This window comes from Ictidomys tridecemlineatus, chromosome 6, assembly GCF_052094955.1.
Source record: "Ictidomys tridecemlineatus isolate mIctTri1 chromosome 6, mIctTri1.hap1, whole genome shotgun sequence".
In the NCBI taxonomy this organism is placed as follows: Eukaryota; Metazoa; Chordata; class Mammalia; order Rodentia; family Sciuridae; genus Ictidomys; species Ictidomys tridecemlineatus.
The window spans coordinates 95,319,815-95,337,812 of NC_135482.1; the positions used below are offsets into that span (position 1 = coordinate 95,319,815).

A 17,998-nucleotide genomic window follows, 5' to 3' on the forward strand; every position below is an offset into this window, starting at 1 on the left:
TGACAGCAGGGGTGGCAGGGCCAGGTGGAGGGAAGTGGCACTGAGGGATACTTACAATGCAGTCTATCAAACTGAGATTTACTGAGTCAGTGGGCATTTGGCATGAGTAACATGGAAAGAGGCATCTTTAATTATTTCCTTCCTTTGTGACTGTCTTCCAATGAGGAATAAACTAAATGATAATGGGCAGACTTAGGAAGTAGAACAGACAATGACCCTCCAATCCAGAGATGCACATTTTTTTTTTTTTTGGCACTAGTTCATAGAGCAAGGATCTGCTGCCCTTTTACCTTATGGTTTCCCCACAGTCGAGCCAGTCCATTGGGATCCACTATCCGGAATATTTTGGATTCTTTGTCCTCCCATCGGATGAAGTTTTCGTACCGGCTGTCAGAAAGCAACTGATAGACGTAATCCCAAAGCAGTCTACAGTCTACAGAGGAAAATGAAGGGAAAATAGCGTTGAAAATGTTTCCTGTTGAGGCATGAACAACGAGAATCAGAAAAGAATTCAGTAATCACTTTTGCCAGGTGTGAACTACAGTGAAGAATCTATGGTCCAGAGAGAGTGAGGGAGACTGTGCTGGAGAAGTATGATCTTTGACCTGTGGAGGCTTAGAGATCCTCTGGGCCCACCACCCCCTTTCACCGATGAGGACATCATGACCCAGAATGAGGAAAAGTCTTATCTTTGGTCATGGCCAGAACTTGAACTTGAACACAGTTCACTGAAAGATAGAACAAGCTCTATCTGGGAATGAGTTGGCTTTGGTGGACGCCTGCAAACGGGCTAGCAGGGTGAAAGGTGGAAAGAATGTTTTAAAGTTCCAGAGAAAGTGGTGTGTTAAAAAATGGTGGGGTTAAAAGATTCTTTTGATGTTGGTGGAGACACTGAATAGATAAACATGAGAAGACTGGGCTGGGCCAAAACACGGCCCAAAAGCAATGCAAACCTATGTAGTGAAAATCTATGTAGCTTGGTGATGCTGACAGTGATAACCGTGGGATTTTTAAAAAGAAATAGATAACTCTCACGATATCACGCTTTGGAGACCTTTAAAATTGCTTTACTAGAATCATGGTAGAGAGGAACCTGGTGCAGAAAATCCTTTCTCTACTGGCAGAACCGATGTTTTATTATATAGTCAGGCAACAAATATTTATTAAGTGACTTAGAACAGCCCTGGTTCTGTGCTAAGCCAAAGCTCTTGGCTGTGGATTGGCAAATTAAAAGAGAAGACATGGGATGCACACACCTCCCCTGTTCTGTTTCTTTCTGGGTTTGTGCTGTACAGGTATGTGGTTTGTCCTCTAGCAGAGCCTTGATGGGTAGGTGGACATAGACATGTACCTTCTGGGTTTAGATGACACAGGACTGGCCTCCAGATGAGAATTAGAGGTGTCATTTCCAGGTGGTCATTGTATGATTTTGGCCCTAGCCAGAATAGCTGGTAATGGAAGATCACTGAATGACAAATATGTTTTTGGCATGTATAGGTATTATTTTTAATCCTCAAAGAGGTCACTGGGATTTGAATTCCTGGCTCCTGACTATAATGTGCTATCTGGTACAATGGGAAGGGCCTGGCCTGGCGCACCTGGGAAGGGCATGTCCAGTTGAGACTTGGAATATCTTATAGTCGGCACGTTCACACGTCAGAGACAGGAAGTCACCCTTCTTTGGAGAGAGTATATTTACAAGGGGAATTTAGTCAGGCAACCACTAATCTCCCTGAGATTCTATTTCCTCATTTATGAAATGAGAATCGCAACACTTACTTTACAGGATTATTGTATTAGTGATAATGTGGGTGAAAGGAAAGTAATAAAAATAACAGCAATATTTATTGGGTGCTGTTTGCAGGCACTGTACTGTATCTTCTGCGAGCGTGGTTCCACTTGGCCCTTACACTACCATGAGGCAGGTGCTGTTGCTATTCCTATTTAATAGGCCAGGAAGCTGGGGCCAAGAGGGCTTGGTAATTTACTCACTCAGGGTACATCACGATGCTAGGCTCTGATTGTTTGTAAAGCCTGTGCCATGCCACAGTTCCGGATTCGACTTCTATTCTCAGAGACGCTGTAAAATGGGTACCTATCTGTAAAAACCTAAGGACTTTCTAGGGCAAAGTTTAACCATGTAGTGCATCCTTTGTGAAATCCAGCTTTCTCTCTGAAGGGCAGAAGGAACGGGCAAAAAATATGGGGTTTTCCAGGTAGCTTGATCCTTGAAGGAACTACCATGAAGCTTAAATTGACCCTAATCTTTTTAGTATCCCTTAGTGTATCATTTATTTTGTATTGTCTCTGCCTAAAAATTAATGTGATGTGTGATTTGTTGTGTTTTGGAAAAAGACAAGTGGCATCCTTCTTGAAACAATGATACCACAGTCTTGGAATTTGAACCCCATTCTAACATCAGAAGCTGGTGAGCCCCTTCTTCTGTTCACACCCCTTCTTGAGGGTTCATTTGTTATTGCCCCAGTGTGGGCTGAGGTGGGGGAAGCAAGCGGGCCACCAGTGTAAGTACCCTGAGAAGTCGGTACCACACGATTGCAGACAGAATAATCTAGCTCGTTTTTAAAACACTTGGAGAGGATGATTCCAGTCTCTACGCAAAGCAGAGAAGTAGACTGTGTCTTTACCCCTCAGCTACCTCCCTGTCCTGCCTCACTTTCATTACAAAGGAAACAGGGAATTACTATGGTCTGAATGTCAAGTGCCCTCTGCTATTCACATGCTGAATCCTATCCCCCAAGTTAATAGTATCAAGAGGTGAGTCTTTGGGAGGAGGTTAAGCCATGGGGCTCCGTCCTCATGAGAGGGATTAGTGCCCTTATAGAAGGGGTCTGAGAGAGGTCCCATGCCCTCTCATCATGAGAGGACACAGCAAGAAGGTGCTCTCTATGAACTAAAAGATGGGCCCTCACCAGACCTCTAATCTACCTGCACCTTGATCTTGGACTAACCAGTCTCCAGAAGTGTGAGCAATGTATTTTTGTTATCTATGAGCCACCCAGTTTCTGGTGTTTTGTTACAGTACCCTCAGTGGACTAAGACAAGAACTGAGCTGTGGTTCAATTATCCACTCTTTGACCCACCATCAAATGGCAGGCATATTTTCATTTTCCATAGTTCCTTCCAACTGGAAAACATCTGACAAAATCAAATGTTATCATAAAAATGTCAGTAAGTCAGGAAGGACAAAGGTGGTTTGCATGTAACCCCTCCCAGGTCTCCTTATACATTTAGGATCACCTTTACTACAAAGAATTGAGGATACCTTTGGATGCCTCTGGAATGAGAATTAATTCTCCAGTGCATTCATTTTAACACAATTTTACATAAAGAAATTACCCAGTTGTTGTTGTTGTTGTTGTTGTTGTTGAGTGTGTGTGTGTGTGTGTGTGTGTGTGTGTGTGTGTATGTGTAAAGAAATTTTACCCATAAGAAAGGTGAGTGAGATGCTCTGGGCAGAAGGTTTTGCACCCTAGAGGCCCATTGTGAGCTGAAACCCATTGCTGATGGTTCTAACACCCATCACCATCTGCACAGGGTTTCCACTGCTTTGTTTCTATTCTCTCTTTTACATTATAGTGCTTACTAGTTCTCATAAAATAGTAAAATGTCAAGCAGACGATTTCTCTAAGCCTGGGCGACTCAGCACTAGGGTATCATGTTGGATTTTCAGAGGCATCAAACGTGGGTCTTGTTTTCATGTTACCTGCTCTTTGGGTGACAAATAAAGGACAAAGCTTAGTAGAAAACGAACTTTACCTACAAGTTTCATGGACATTTGTATATTGCACACTTTTTTCTTTCATAGACATGAGGGAAAGAAAACCCCAAAAACTAACACAGAGCAAGCTTCCAATTGATCACTTTAAATGACACTTAATCCAGCAAAGCCAACATCGGTTGAGTAATAAAAAATCTGTTGACATTCAAGACATATTGAATTATGCTGTCACTAATGGAGGTAGCAACAGGAATTTTGTGGCATAAAGAAGTTGTTTCAAGCTCAGAGTATAAATGGCTTTTATAACACTATCGATTGCTGTTTTTTTTAGTTAAAAATTATGTCCAGATGTTAAAAATATCTGCCTAATCACACAACCACCCCCCCAACTCTTTTTTTTTTTTTAAACTATTGAAGTTAAAGCCATGCAAGTTATTTTTGGTTTTAAGATTTCTACTAAATAAAAGGTATGCCCTCTTTCATTCCCTGGATCCTTTGGAAGCTGTTATCAGGGTCCACCTAGACTCTTCTATGTCTGTACAGATACTATTTTCTTTGATCATCAATGAAAATATTTAATACAATTCAATAAAACTCACCTCACTATAAAACAACTGAATATGCATGTGTAAGACTTTTTTTAAAAAATCACATAGTATTCACTAATTTTAAATGCATTTCTCTTAAACTAAAGGGCTGCCTTCTCTATCAAGACATGGTTATTTAGAGAAACGTCCATTACTTGGATGGTCTCTTCCAGGAGAGGAAGCTTATGAAAGGGTTTAGCTAGAATAAAGTTCTACTTTCCAATTGCAGAAAGAGAGTTCTCTCTGTTTCCTGCTGGGTGAAGTACCCTAGGCATCCGCTGCTAAAAGGCATTGTAAAAAAAATCCCTTCCTGTGGTTAAAGGAGAAATATTTTCACTCCCACGTCTGTCTCCTACCAGAGACTCATTGTATAAACTCATTGAACAGAGACCGTAAAAAAGATGGGCAATTTACACATAACCAACATGGTTTAAAAAAAAAAAAAACATGCTAGACAAAGCTGATGTTTAAAAATTTTGAGTAGGTCAAGTTATGGACAGAGGGAATGTATAAGGACAATGGCTAACTGAACTTTCAGCAAAGCTTCTAAGAAAATCATTTTATGTTGTTTTAATGGCCCAAATAAAATTTTATAAAAAGGCTTATAAACCAGAGTACCATGAATATAATCACAAATAGGGTGAAGCTGAGGATCTCTATGTTTTTAAAATTGATTACCTAAGAATTGATAAATTTATTTCCAGTTCAGCAACAGAACAGGTAAAGTAGCATACAAAATTTAAGAACTTGCTACTGTGCTTTAAACCAGTGATTCTAAACCAGAGGGGCAATTATGCTCTCAAGGGGGTATTCGGCAAATGTTTGGAGACATTTTTGCTTAAGCTGACAGAGGTGGAGAGAACTTCTGGCATCTAGTGGGAAGAGGCCAGAGATGCTGCTAAATATCTTCTAACGCACAGGATAAGCCCCCACATCAAAATTATTTGGCCCAAATATCAAGAGTGCTAAGATTGGGAAATTACTTGTAGAAACAGTTTTATAACATTCAGGGGACCATCTGCTACCTAGTCCTTTTTTTTCCCTTTTCCATTCTAGATTGGCTATTACCTAGAAGCAGAAAGTTGATAAATCCAGTGCAGCCAACTCTGTGTTGATATGTAGAGGTGTGTTTACAATGGGCAATTGCTTGTGTTTTGCTGTGGCTTAGGAAAACAGAAACCATATGTGCACAGTGGCATGCTGGGGGTGGGAGAAGTAGAAGCAAATAATACAAATCCATGGTTCCCCGCTTTCACAGAGCAGCAGGACTGCAGCTGCATACAGGCTGGACCATCCCACCTCTGCTGACACGTGGTGTGGGGCAGGCTGGGGACACGGGCCTCAAACTCAGGTTCCAGTTGAGATTCAGCCACAGGGGTGGGTGCAGCCTGGGATTTCACATCCAGGGACTACAGAGAGGTGGGGACACTGTTACAGACACGTGTACCTTTAAACAAACTGGAATTTCCAGTCTCCTCAGGCCCCTTCTGTTATTTTCCACCCAGCCACAGTTCTGTTGCTGTTTTATCTTTTAAAAACATTGTCTTGAAATTTCCTTCTCTTTAGGGCTCTTTGATTTTTCAGTCATTCACGCTGATAATACAGTGCTGTGACTCAGCCAGGGTGTGAGAAGTCCGAGCCACAAGGCATATTCCAGCTGGAATGAAGGATCCTCTCCTCCCCAGTCCTCATCAGACCCCAGTCACATTTTATGCATCTCCAACAGGGACAATAAGCAAAGCCTCAGAGGAGGGGAAGGAGGAGCACTTGACGCTCCAAGGGAATTAGGGGGCTAAGGTGACCCCCAAGGGGCATGCTTTGCAGGTTAGAGTTGCTTGAAACAAATGTGCCACAATACAGACCTTGCCTGTCAATGCCCTTGCCAGTTGGGGGGTGGGAAGTGGGGCAAGGACCCCTCTGAGATCCACAGCATGGTAGCTCTGTAGTGAGGCAGAGGCGCACTAAACTGCAGAGCCCAGACTTTCCCACAGGCCACTGCTTTCACAGGCACACCCAGGGCCAGCTCAACTAAACGCCAGCTCAAGAGGACTCTGGATTGAGAGGTCTCCAGAGGGTTAAGTTCCCTGGGATAGTAGGGAAACAGCTCTTTCAGCAGATACTAAAAACCTGGAATTCTTTTGGTTGATGGAGGCATCCCATAATATTATCCTTTATTCCCCCAAATATAGATATTTACACATATACACAATTGTGCAAAGGTATGCACACCCCCACATCTTACTACTAAGGAATATCCTCCTCTCTTTCATACAATTGCTTTAGACTTCTCTTTTATGACATCCTTTTGTCTTCAAGGCTACTCCTAAGATTCATTTACAGGGCTGGGGATGTGGCTCAAGCGGTAGCTCGCTTGCCTGGCATGCGTGCGGCCTGGGTTCGATCCTCAGCACCACATACAAACAAGATGTCGTGTCCGCCGATAATTAAAAAATAAAATATTAACTCTCTCTCTCTCTCTCTCTCTCCCCCTCTCTCTTAAAAAAAAAAAAGATTCATTTACAAAAGGTAAAAAAAAAAAAAAAATCCAGTATTTGACCTGAAGCTAATTTCACCAGCACTAAATCCTGCTGGGGAGGAAGTAGAGATGGAAGCAAGAAGTCAGAGTAGGGCGTGATATCCTCTGACCCTGGACGCCCTTGAGGACAAGTCTCCCACTGTTTTCCCTAGTCCCATCCTTCTGTTTCTTCATCTGATTTAAGATTACAGGCTTCCAGGATGGAGTTTTTGTGCATACATACCTTATCTGGTCAAAATAAAACCAAATCACGAAAGCTCATTGAGTCAGGTGGTGAATGAGCATTAGGAGGTTCATGTCTCCCTGCTTAGAAGCTTCTGTGTCTGTTAAAGATGTACACTTGGTGGATCCTAAACATGTTTAAAGGTTTCCTTTAAAGATCACAAAGATTGACATGAAGTATAAGAGGGTTGGGATCACGAACCGGGAGGGAGTTCTATATCTTATCTGCTGTAGGATCAATTAACCAACCAACATATTCTCACAAAGCATGAAGAAGTTCAAGTTTTCCAAGAAGGATTTAGAGACTTCAGCAAAAGTTGTGAGATAAACACAAGAAAGGAGATACTGTCTATTTGGGAGGGTCATGGTCTTTGAACAACCAAATTTGTGAGGTCATTTAAAATCTCCACTTTCATGAAACACACATAGGGCTAAGAATGGATTATATGACAAGTCTCAGTTTACCAATGATTTTTTCTTCCTTAGTCATTGTTTAGATTAAGGCCAAGGAACAGACAATCAGACAGGAAGTCTGGTAGCTCAGGTTTTAAGGGAATGGAAGAACTTTATTTAAAAGAAAACCAAAATGACTTAAAATTTTTCTTTTTAAGATTTAGCTTCTAGGAAGGGCAGCAGAATAGACATTATGATTGCTGTATGTATATAGGTGACTCTATGACCAGTGTGATTCTGTAATCTGTACAATCAGAAAAATGAAAAATTATACCCCAATTGATTCAAATGCATGAATTGCCAAGATCATTGTAATGTCATGTGTAGCTAATAAAAAAAAAAAAAGATTTAGCTTCTATAGTTAAAACCAAAGTAGGAGCTTGGTTTATTTGATGGCATAAAGCAAGAGGGATACTGCCTTAAGTAGGCAAAGACACACAATTTGCCATTTGGTGACAGACACCATATCTCTCTATGTCCTAGAACAATGCCGGGCACATAGTAGATCCATGATTATTTTTTAATAAATGAAAGAATGAATAACTACATAACTCAAAAGTGCAAAGACATGATTTCTTTTATTTAGCCATATTTTATTTATGTTAATGATGCTACTGCAACTATTCTGGATTGTTCTGCAAATGTAGCCTGCAGTCCAGAACTTGTCTACACTCTGACATCATTTGTTATTGTTCCCTTGACATGTCTTAGACATGTCTCATCATCCAAAGTGCAAGTCATTCCCTGAGAGCAGGGACAGCATTTCCTATAGACGTGTCCTGCACTATGCCTGTGGTTCTCAGCCTACTCACCATTCAGGTAAACAACACTGTAGCACAGGAGCAGCCTTTTGTGTAGAGCTAATTAGTGAACACTTGAGGCTTTGTGGCCACACAATCTCTGGAACCACTCAATTCTACTCCCAGTGCAGCATGAAAGTAGACACACACCTACTATTTTCTACTAACACCTAATTTATAAAAAAGAGGTGGTGTTTGGATTTAGCTAGACCTTTAATCCTTGCTCCAAGGAATGGACAAGAGACCCAGGGCAGAAAGAAACAGCATTTTGGGAAAAGCAGTAGACAGAGGCTGGAGGGTGCAATACTAATGTGTCTGAATGTCAGTTCCTTCATGTGTAAAGGATGCTTCTAGCTTTGAAATTATCTAATCTTAAGAAGGAATTTCAATACAAGTAGTTCCCCTTATCCATGCAGAATAAATTCTAAGACTCCCAGTGGATGACGCCTGAAACTAATACAGGATACCATAGATATGCTGTTTTTCCCTACACATGCATACTTAAGATAATGTTCAGTTTATAAATTAGGCACAGTAAGAGGTTACAATGCTAATAATAAAATAGAACAATTATACTGATATACTATAATAAGTTATTTAAAACTTGTAACTTTCTGGAAGTTTCCATTAATATTTTCAGATTTTGATTGACCACGGGTAACTGAAACCATGGGCTAGGGGAAACTGCTGTGCATACTGAAAATGTGACTCCCAGCATTACTAGGGGTCACAGCTCATCAATCTGTGGGTGCTCATGGCCAGCTAGTCCCTTTGCCTATGAAACACAGGTGGGACACATCTACAGTAAGACTTTTGTAGATAGAGAAATGTTCTAGTAGATAGTTATGCTTCCCACTCCTCCACTAACCCTCCAGCAATCCTTTCCTGAAGATAATAAATAGAAAATATCACAGGAAGAAGCAGGTTACTCATTGTTACATACATCATTGGTTATTCGGAAAAAAAAAACAGATCCCAGGGAACTTGTCACTCCAACTTGTTAAGCTATTAATAATAGTCCTTATCCTCTCGGAAAAAAAAAAAAAAGCTACATGTTATATTTAACTAGATCTAATTTGTGATCTGTCAACCATCTACTGAATTTCCTTTATCAATTATTTTGTTTTTTTCCACATGGTGAATACCCAGGTAAACTGTCACAGTTTTGTGTCTAGTCTTTTAACTGTACAATGCACCATAATTTCAGAAATATTCAAACATTACAAGAAAGAGAATTTTATGAAAACTGATCCTTTTAATTGACCAGGTTAAATGGTAAATTTAAATTTCTACCTGAAGTAGGGAAAAAAAAAATACCCTGGGCCTTAGGTTGTGTTTGCTCCTGGGAGTTTTCTCTAGCTGGAGTGACCTCTTCTTCTCTAACCTCCTCTTGTCTATATTCTCAGCGTTCTTCCAAGCCCAGCTAAAGGCTGCCCTCTAAGCGGCCGCCCTGGCCTCCTCCAGTACTAAGACACGCATCACCGCTTCACTGTTACAGCTGACTCTGCTCAGCTCTTTCCTGATAGAGCCTGTGCCTTACACCTTCGTGAACTCCCACCTCACAGGAGCGCAGTACAGTCCCATAAACACAGAAGGTGTCTGAATGTCGAAGTCCTAGTGTATTGAGGCAAATGATATGTGAATGGTGGGAATCCGACTTTGTTTTTGACCCACATCCATGAGTAATGTTGCCATCTATACCCTCCAGCTGTGGCACTCATCTGGGTGACATTTGGCAGTATCTTCATTTCTTTCTGTGCTCTGCTCATTTAAAGAGCCTTAAGGAACTAAGTTTTCTCATCTAACAGCTGCTTTATTGAGATTTAAAGGCTTCTTGTGGCTGCTCGGTCATGACAGAACCTTAAGTCGTGGAATTTGACCTCTAATAGATGGATCAGTTTTTCAAGGATCTGAGTCGTCCAGAAAGACATCAGGGGCAAGGGGTAGGGAGGCAGGGGTACCTGGAGATACCTAACACTGTGACAAGACCTCTTCAGAGGGTTATGGAATAAAGACAGTGTTAGATTGCCGACTTGCAGAGTGGGAAGGAACTTCAGAGCTCACCCTCTCCAAATCTGTCATTTGACCTCTGAGAAAAACAATGCCTTGCAGTTAAATTCGTTCATCTTGGATTTGGTTCAATTAGTTAATGCATATATTTGGAGATTTTAAAACTTTTGAATATATCATTAGAATGTTAATAATCTGTCTTACTGAAGGAGTTAATGCATTGCCCCATAGGATCTGGCTCCAGGATTATTTTACATGAACATTTTGACTTCCGAGATTCATAAAGAAAATCAGAGGCTCTTCCTCTCTGTGTGTTCTTAAAGAGAGAGGACAACAGCGATACCAAGGCTCATTGCTTGGGTGGTACAAAGTTTGACGAGTCTGCATCCATCAGAAAACAATGCTGTGTCCAGGAATGAGATTAAACAAACAAACAAACAAAACAAAAACAAAAAAAGTGACATGGACATTATTACCCTAGGTACATGTATGACTGCACATATGGTGAGATGTTACATCATGTACAACCATAGAAATGTAAAGTTGGCTGCAATTGTACAATGAATCAAAATGCATTCTGCTGTCATATATACCTAATTAAAATAAGTTAATTAATTAAAAAAAACAGTGGAATGATTTTAAGGGACAGATGATTTAAAGTTGACAAACCTATTAAACAAGGGGAAACAACTCCTTAAGTCTAAAACAGTATATCTTTCTGAATATATGGGCTAATCTTAGATTCCTAAGAAGTCTGTGGTTAAGATGGGGTCACGGAGGAGGTGGACGTGACAGATCTTGACTCTTGATGAGGAAGTCAGACCTCTGGAGGGCAGCACTATGGACAGCCACGAATGGGGCAGCAGGCCACCTGACCTTGGGCAAAGGATGTTGCCTCTCTGGGTCTCAATTCCTTCTGTGGTTCAATTCTCTCTGTGGTTTCCCCTGTACAAAGAGCCCTTCCACATAAAATGAATATAGCAGTAAAAATCTACCTCAAAGAGCTGCCCTGAGAATTATAAGTGAGTAAAGAAGATGTGAAAATATCAAGTAGTACCGACCATATGAGAAGGGTTTATGTAGACAAAAGGGGTCTTGCCTGGAAAGCACAAGAGAGGTCGTTATATTATTCACAGCAATACTCTGACCCCCGCTCTGTCTCCAATATCTGAGGAAATTCATGTGTTTTTGCCCAGGCTCTTTGCTTTTTTATTTTCTGTTCCTTCCCCCCCCCCCCCCCGCATAGTTTCTTTTTATATTATTAAAAAATTAATGTAGGGCTGAGGGTATAGCTCAGTTGGTAGAGTGCTTGCCTTGTGTGTACAAGGCCCTGGGTTCAATACCCAGCACCACGCACACAAAAATTAATATATGTGTAAAAGTGGAGAGAACAATAATGAGAACTCCTGTGCATCCATCACCAAGAAACTGTCAGCCAGCTCCTGGCTAACCTGTCCTGTTTACCCCACCCACTTCCCATCCCCCAAACCTGTGGGAGGATTTTCAGTTGAATCCCAAACATATTCCAATTTTTTAAAAAAACTCTTTTCAACATATGAGTCATTTCTTGTAGGTTAACAGCCTCCAGGAGTGGTCTACGAGAACCCACTGACCTCCCTCATTTTCTTCCTTTCTGTTTTTTCTTAAGTGCTAGGGACGAAACCCAGAGCTTTCCACATGCTGGGCAAGTGCTCTACCATTGAGCTCTATTTTATTTTCTTGATTCAACATTCCTAATGTAAATCACTTATAACAACAAAAAGAGGCAACATGGGAGGTGTAATTGGGACCAGAGAAAACTCAAGAAACAAATGGCTTAAATAAAAAAGAGATAATGAGTCAAGGTGGAGGTGAAGCAGTCCTGCAGAAATGTCTATGCATCCAGATGGCTAGCTGGAGCACCAGCTCATGGACAGAAGGACATATCTTCTTCCTCCAGGCCTCCCTCCCACTACTGAAAGCATAATCACATCAGTATCTCCCCTGAAAAGCCTTTTTTTGGTCCCTCTAGTCAAAATGTACCTTCTTTCTGCTTCGCTTTATTATTCTGGCACACAGTAGGTATTCAACGAATGCTTGGCACCGAAAAAAATTAGATGTTGAACTTATTTCCTTTTGCCCTTGTATGTCAGTGTTTTTCCTGTTTTGCTTCTCTCACTAAGTTCTCAATTCCCTGAGCAAAAAGCTACTGTGTGTTAACAATCAGCCCTGTATGCTGTGTACCTAATGCATTTATCTGTACATAGTAGGTGCTCAACAAATGTCCCATGAATGGACAGACATTCTGGGAAGAGTTTGCCTTGCCCAACAGAGCACGAGGCTTTTTGGAGAGTGATTGTATGTTAATCGTTAGCAGACTAGCAAAAAGGCAAGGCGTAGATTTTTTTTTTTTCCCTACTGGTTTCCACTGGCTTCTTGTCTTAGGTAAGCAAATTTGGGCTTGTCATCATAGAAGAAAAAGAACTTGGGAGTGGTTTCCTCTGCCCAAATGACCTAACAACACTAGTATCTACTACCACAATCCAGTTTTCCTCTCTTCCCTGCTCCCAAGGTGAAAGTTACACTGAGTCACTGCCCATAGGATGGATACGGCCATGACTCTGAGACAAAGGTTCTTTATGCTGTGTCTGGTCATTAATTAGCTGCTGGAAACTCCAGGACAGGGCCATTAGCATGCTCATAAACCTTTTATTTTAAATGTTTTCGCTTAGCCATGATTCTGGTGTGACTCTCCTTGTAAGCTGTGTGCAGGACATTTGTTTCTTAACATTTCTGAGGCTCATTAACTACGCCATCCCAGCGCCTCATTAACCAGGCCATTAGGGATCCTGCCTCATCTAGGCAGAAGCCTCCAGTTGCCCTCCCAGAGCCTTTGTGGGCACCTAATCGGGAATGGTGAGGCCAACTGTGAGACTCTCAGAGGGCAGCAGAGCTCTGTCAGGTGCCCCTGATGCTGGAGAGGCGTGAGAGGGATAGGCAAGCTCACTCACCTGCTATTCTCCCAATGGGCAGCGCGTGTTCTTCAGGCGGGGACACGGAGACCATGATGTGGTTCATGTAGGCCAGGTCTTCCCGATGAGAGAGGTTGATGGGTTTCCCTTCCCTGTGCAGCCCATCCTCGGAAAGCCTGGACTGTTTGAAATCCACGGAGTGCCGGGGGTTCAGGATCAAAGGGTGCATGATGGGACTGGGCATCAGCTGGATCACTCGGGTGCTCTCCTGCCGGGGGCTGGAGGGCTTCGGGTGGGACTCGGAGGATGGCGGGCAGTGATTATTCTCCATGGGAGACACTGACAAGGGGTAGGACTCCTGGTGGTTGTTCTCCTGGTGGAGCCTCGGTCCCTGGGCCCTCTCGGCCGGGGAGAGGCGGCGGATCATGTTGTCCAGGGGGGATCGAAGGGGCCGCTGCTCGGGGTCAGGAGAAGGCCGGTGGTTGGTCGTGATGGGTGACCTAGGGCGGTGCAAGAGTTCAATGGTGGGAGGGTTGTGGTGCACGCTCTCCACGGATGGCCTGGGGGTCCTCTGGACACAGTTATCTGTGGGGCAGAGGGAAACACAATCACAGACCCCAGTGAACGGGCAGGCCAAGGGTGGGTCTCATGAGGGATCTATGGGCAGCTGTGTATGTCCATGGGGCTGCTTTCTCCCTGGGATGCAGAGCATCCTTTCCATTGCTTAAATGAAATGCAAGTACACATACCTGAAACTGTTTCCCCAATGTTAGACAAGTTAGGAATGTCTTCAAACATTCCAATTCCTCACCTAGAAGTAGCTGAGAGACACAATTGAGCCCAATTTCTATGCTTTACTTTTTTCTCACTTGACTCTTCCATGTAGGTTTCAGAGGTGACGGGTCCTTAGAGTTTCTCTCTAGATGCTCTTACTGACTCACATTTTCATAACCCAATTTTTATACTCTCTCCAGGAACTGTTGCTAATAATAATGATGATGATTAACAATGACTAGGTCCTGGTCATGGATTTTATTGTTTAAAACTTACAATGCTCCTCAGCGGGAAACATCACTATCACCCCTATTCTGCAGATGATAAAACCAAGATATAGGCAACTTACCCAAGGTCACACAGCCAGTTGGCAGATTAGAATCAGACTCTCGGCAGATTCTGGGATTTGTATACTCATTTCAATATCTGTCACTTTGTCACATAGAAACTAGGACACAAAGTCCTATCAAAACTTGCTCTCAGCATACACTGTGGCCCTAATTTATAGAATGACAATCGTGTTGCCCTTGAAAGAACTTTTAGTAGCGCCTTTCCAAGTACATAGACCCTATAAATGCTCAGATTGGAAATCAGGAGGAGGGGTGGGTACCCCAACGACACAGGCACCCCATCCTACTTGAACTTATGAGCTGGTGAGGATAGCAGTGCACAGCTCATCAATAATAATAATGATGATGATTAACTCTCATCAGGAGCAGCTCTGGGCACTGGGTTGAGGGATGGACCAGCCCATATGTGGTTTCAGGGGCTCCTGCTAAGACTCAGAAGGACAGGGATCCACCCATAAAAAATGGAGCTTTCTATAGAATCTCACATCCATCCAATAAGGTCTCTGGCCACATGTGTTCCCAGAGCTGTCTCACCAAAAGGCTGTGCCTACTTGCTGATTCCAATTCTGGTCAAAGACTTGCCTATGATTCTGAGTTAAGATTGAGATATCATCTTTTTCCATTAAGACAATCTGCATATGAAGAATGCATAAAAGGGATATGGGAATCAAATAGAGTCAGTAAACAGAGACAGAAGGGGGTATTTTCTTCATGTTTCCTACTGGATTATCAGGAAAATAAAGAATTTTTTGCTTTTTAAGTTCTATTAGATCACACCTATCACATGAGACATAAACAAAAGAAACACTGTTCATGATATTACAAGATCATCTTGAAGGCATTCATTGGAATAGCTATCACTGAAGATTTGTTAATAAATTATAATATATCTCTAAATAATGGAGTACTATAAAACTGTCAAAAGGAATTAGGAGCATCTCAATACATTGCTAAGGGCTGATATCCATGGTAAATGGTGTCATGAAAAGCAGATCTTAGATCTGCTACCACTTATGTAATAAAGAGGAGTTTTAGTTTCAGTAATGCAGAGTGGCTTATATGAGACTACTCTTTCTTCAAAGAAATGTTTTAAAAAAGCATTTGAGCTGGGTGCAGTGGTGTAAGCCTAGAATCCCAGCAGCTCGGGAGGCTGAGGCAGGAAGGAGGAAGAAGATTGTGAATTCAAAGCCAGTCCCAGCAAAAGCGAGGTGCTAAGCAACTCAGTGAGACCCTGTCTCTAAATAAAATACAAAGTAGGGTTTGGGGGCTGGGGATGTGGCTCAAGTGGTAGCGCGCTCATCTGGCATACGTTCGGCCTGGGTTCGATCCTCAGCACCACATACAAATAAAGATGTTGTATCTGTCGAAAACTAAAAAATAAATTTAAAAAAAACAAAGTAGGGTTGGGGATGTGGCTCAGTGCCCCTGAGTTCAATCCCTGGTAACAAAACAAAACAAAACCCCAAAACCAAAAAACCCATTTGAAGATATTAGTGAATGACCAAAAGCAGACAAAAACTGAAGAGGATTTTATTCTCAAGAGAAGGAATGTGCACAGGAGATCCATATTAATATAGCTATTCTCCTGAGAGTACTTTAGTGCACGAAGCATAGGGGCATTAGAAGATGAACAGAAAGTTACTTGAGGTAGATATGTAGAGGTTAAAATGGCAGAAAATTACAGAAGCAATTCTAATAAAGGAGGGAGACTCAGAGGGAGAGCTACTGAATTGTCATGTAAGAGTTCTGATTTTTGTCTGATTCCTAAACAGTATACGTGCAGGGCAGCTTTAAGGAGTTCACTCAAAAGCAATAGTTGTATGGTTGGTAGGTATAAGCAGAAGTCTCGGCAACTGGCTATGACAATAGAAATAGTGTTCAGAGTTTGATTCTCATCAAGTGAGAAGGCTCTGTAAACACTTCTAGATGTCTACTAGCCCAGAACTGCCATATCTTAGGAGTAGACTCTGCTCTAAGACAAAGGGATCTTGCCGAGATCCCAACAAAGAAACAGATTTGGCCCAATCAAACTTAAGACCAAGCCTCCACGACTCTGAAGTGACTGTTTAATAAATTAGCTGCCAGATAGGACAAAACAAAACAACAACAACAAAAAAAACTCTTCAGAGGAATATAACATAATCCAAAATCTCTAAATTGTGTTTATCTATAATTTTCAGAATCCAATAAAAATCTTCTAGACATAAGAAGAAATGTGACATATAATTAAGAAGAAAGGCAATCAACAGAAACAGATCTTGAGGTAATCTAGATGCTGGAATTAGCAAAAATGACGTAGCTATTATAAATAAGTTCACACACTTAAAGGAAAGGGTGGTCATAATGAGTGATGACAGAAGCTGTGAAAAGAGAAAATAGACCATTAAAAAACAAAATGAGCAGTTTGAAAGTAGCTGGGGAAGGACGTAGGTGAGTGTGTGTGTTGGGGGAGGAGGGAGATTCATGCTGAGCATCCTTAATGTTAATTTCAGATGCTCCAAAATCTGTAACTATTTGAGCCTCAACATGACACCACATGTGGAAAATTCCATACCATGAAATTTTGCTTCATCAACAAAATTATTAAACATATTATATAAAATAACCTTCAGGCTATTTAGACTTGCATCCCCTCACCAAGTTACCTCATTGTATATATATGTACATATTCCAAAATCTGAAAAAAAAATCCCAAATCCCAAAAGACTTCTGGACCCAAGCATTTTAAGTTGGGATACTCTCAATCTGTAATATATACGGAAAAAAGTTATGCTATTAATGGCTAGCTTAAAAAAAAAAAACCAAGGAAAGAAAGATCATAAGCATGCATGAGAGAGCTCTCAAAGGCTTATACAAGAAGGATTCACTGTGGATTGAAAGAGACTTAAGAGACACATCAACCCCTTGCATTGTATAAACTCTTGTTTGGATTCTGATTCAAACTGTAAAAATCATTTACAAGATAGTTGGGAAAACTTAACAACCCTAATAGGACATTTGATAATACTGAGAGGAAATACTAGTTTTTGGTTGATGTGCTAGTTCTATGATTATAGTTTTATTGAGTCCTTTTCTTTTAAGACATGTGCCGATGTTTCTACAGATGAAAATATATATCTGGGATTTGCTTTAAAATAATCTGGGAAGGTGAAGGAGAGAGTAAGTGGGGGGCAGAGGAAACAGGCTGGCTGTGATTGATGATCAAAACTGGTAATAGGTATGTGGTACTTCCTTATCCAAGTCTCTCTACTTTTGTATAGGTTTCATAATTTCCATTATGAAAAATTTCCTTTTTAAGTGCTTAATCAACCTCACAAAGACACAGGTTGGAATAACAAGCAGTAACTTTCTCATTTTACAGGATACTGACTATGCCAATGGAGTTAACTTGAATGGATAACTATCAGAATAATCTTATGATAGAAATGATCTGTAATCTTCTGGGGACAAGGTAAGGTATTTTTTTTTTCTTTCTTTCCTTTTTTTTTTTTATGGCTAACATGGACCTCTTTTAGATCTCAATTCTTCTTCCCATAAAAATGGATTTATCTTTTGTCCATGGTTCACTTTTCATCG

At 41.3% G+C, this 17,998-nt stretch overlaps 1 protein-coding gene across 4 annotated transcripts in view; it reads right to left on the reverse strand.

Moving 5' to 3' along the window:
* The window catches only part of Etv6 (ETS variant transcription factor 6), a 224,002-nt gene that overhangs the window by 8,605 nt on the left and 197,399 nt on the right, over window positions 1-17,998 (reverse strand). For all 4 annotated transcript variants that reach the window (XM_078015227.1, XM_078015226.1, XM_078015228.1 and 1 more), the window contains 2 exons: window positions 13,338-13,883; window positions 291-433 (listed from right to left, as the gene is read on the reverse strand). In XM_078015227.1, the coding sequence (XP_077871353.1) occupies window positions 291-433; window positions 13,338-13,883 (689 nt within the window). The remainder of the gene's footprint in view (window positions 1-290; window positions 434-13,337; window positions 13,884-17,998) is intronic.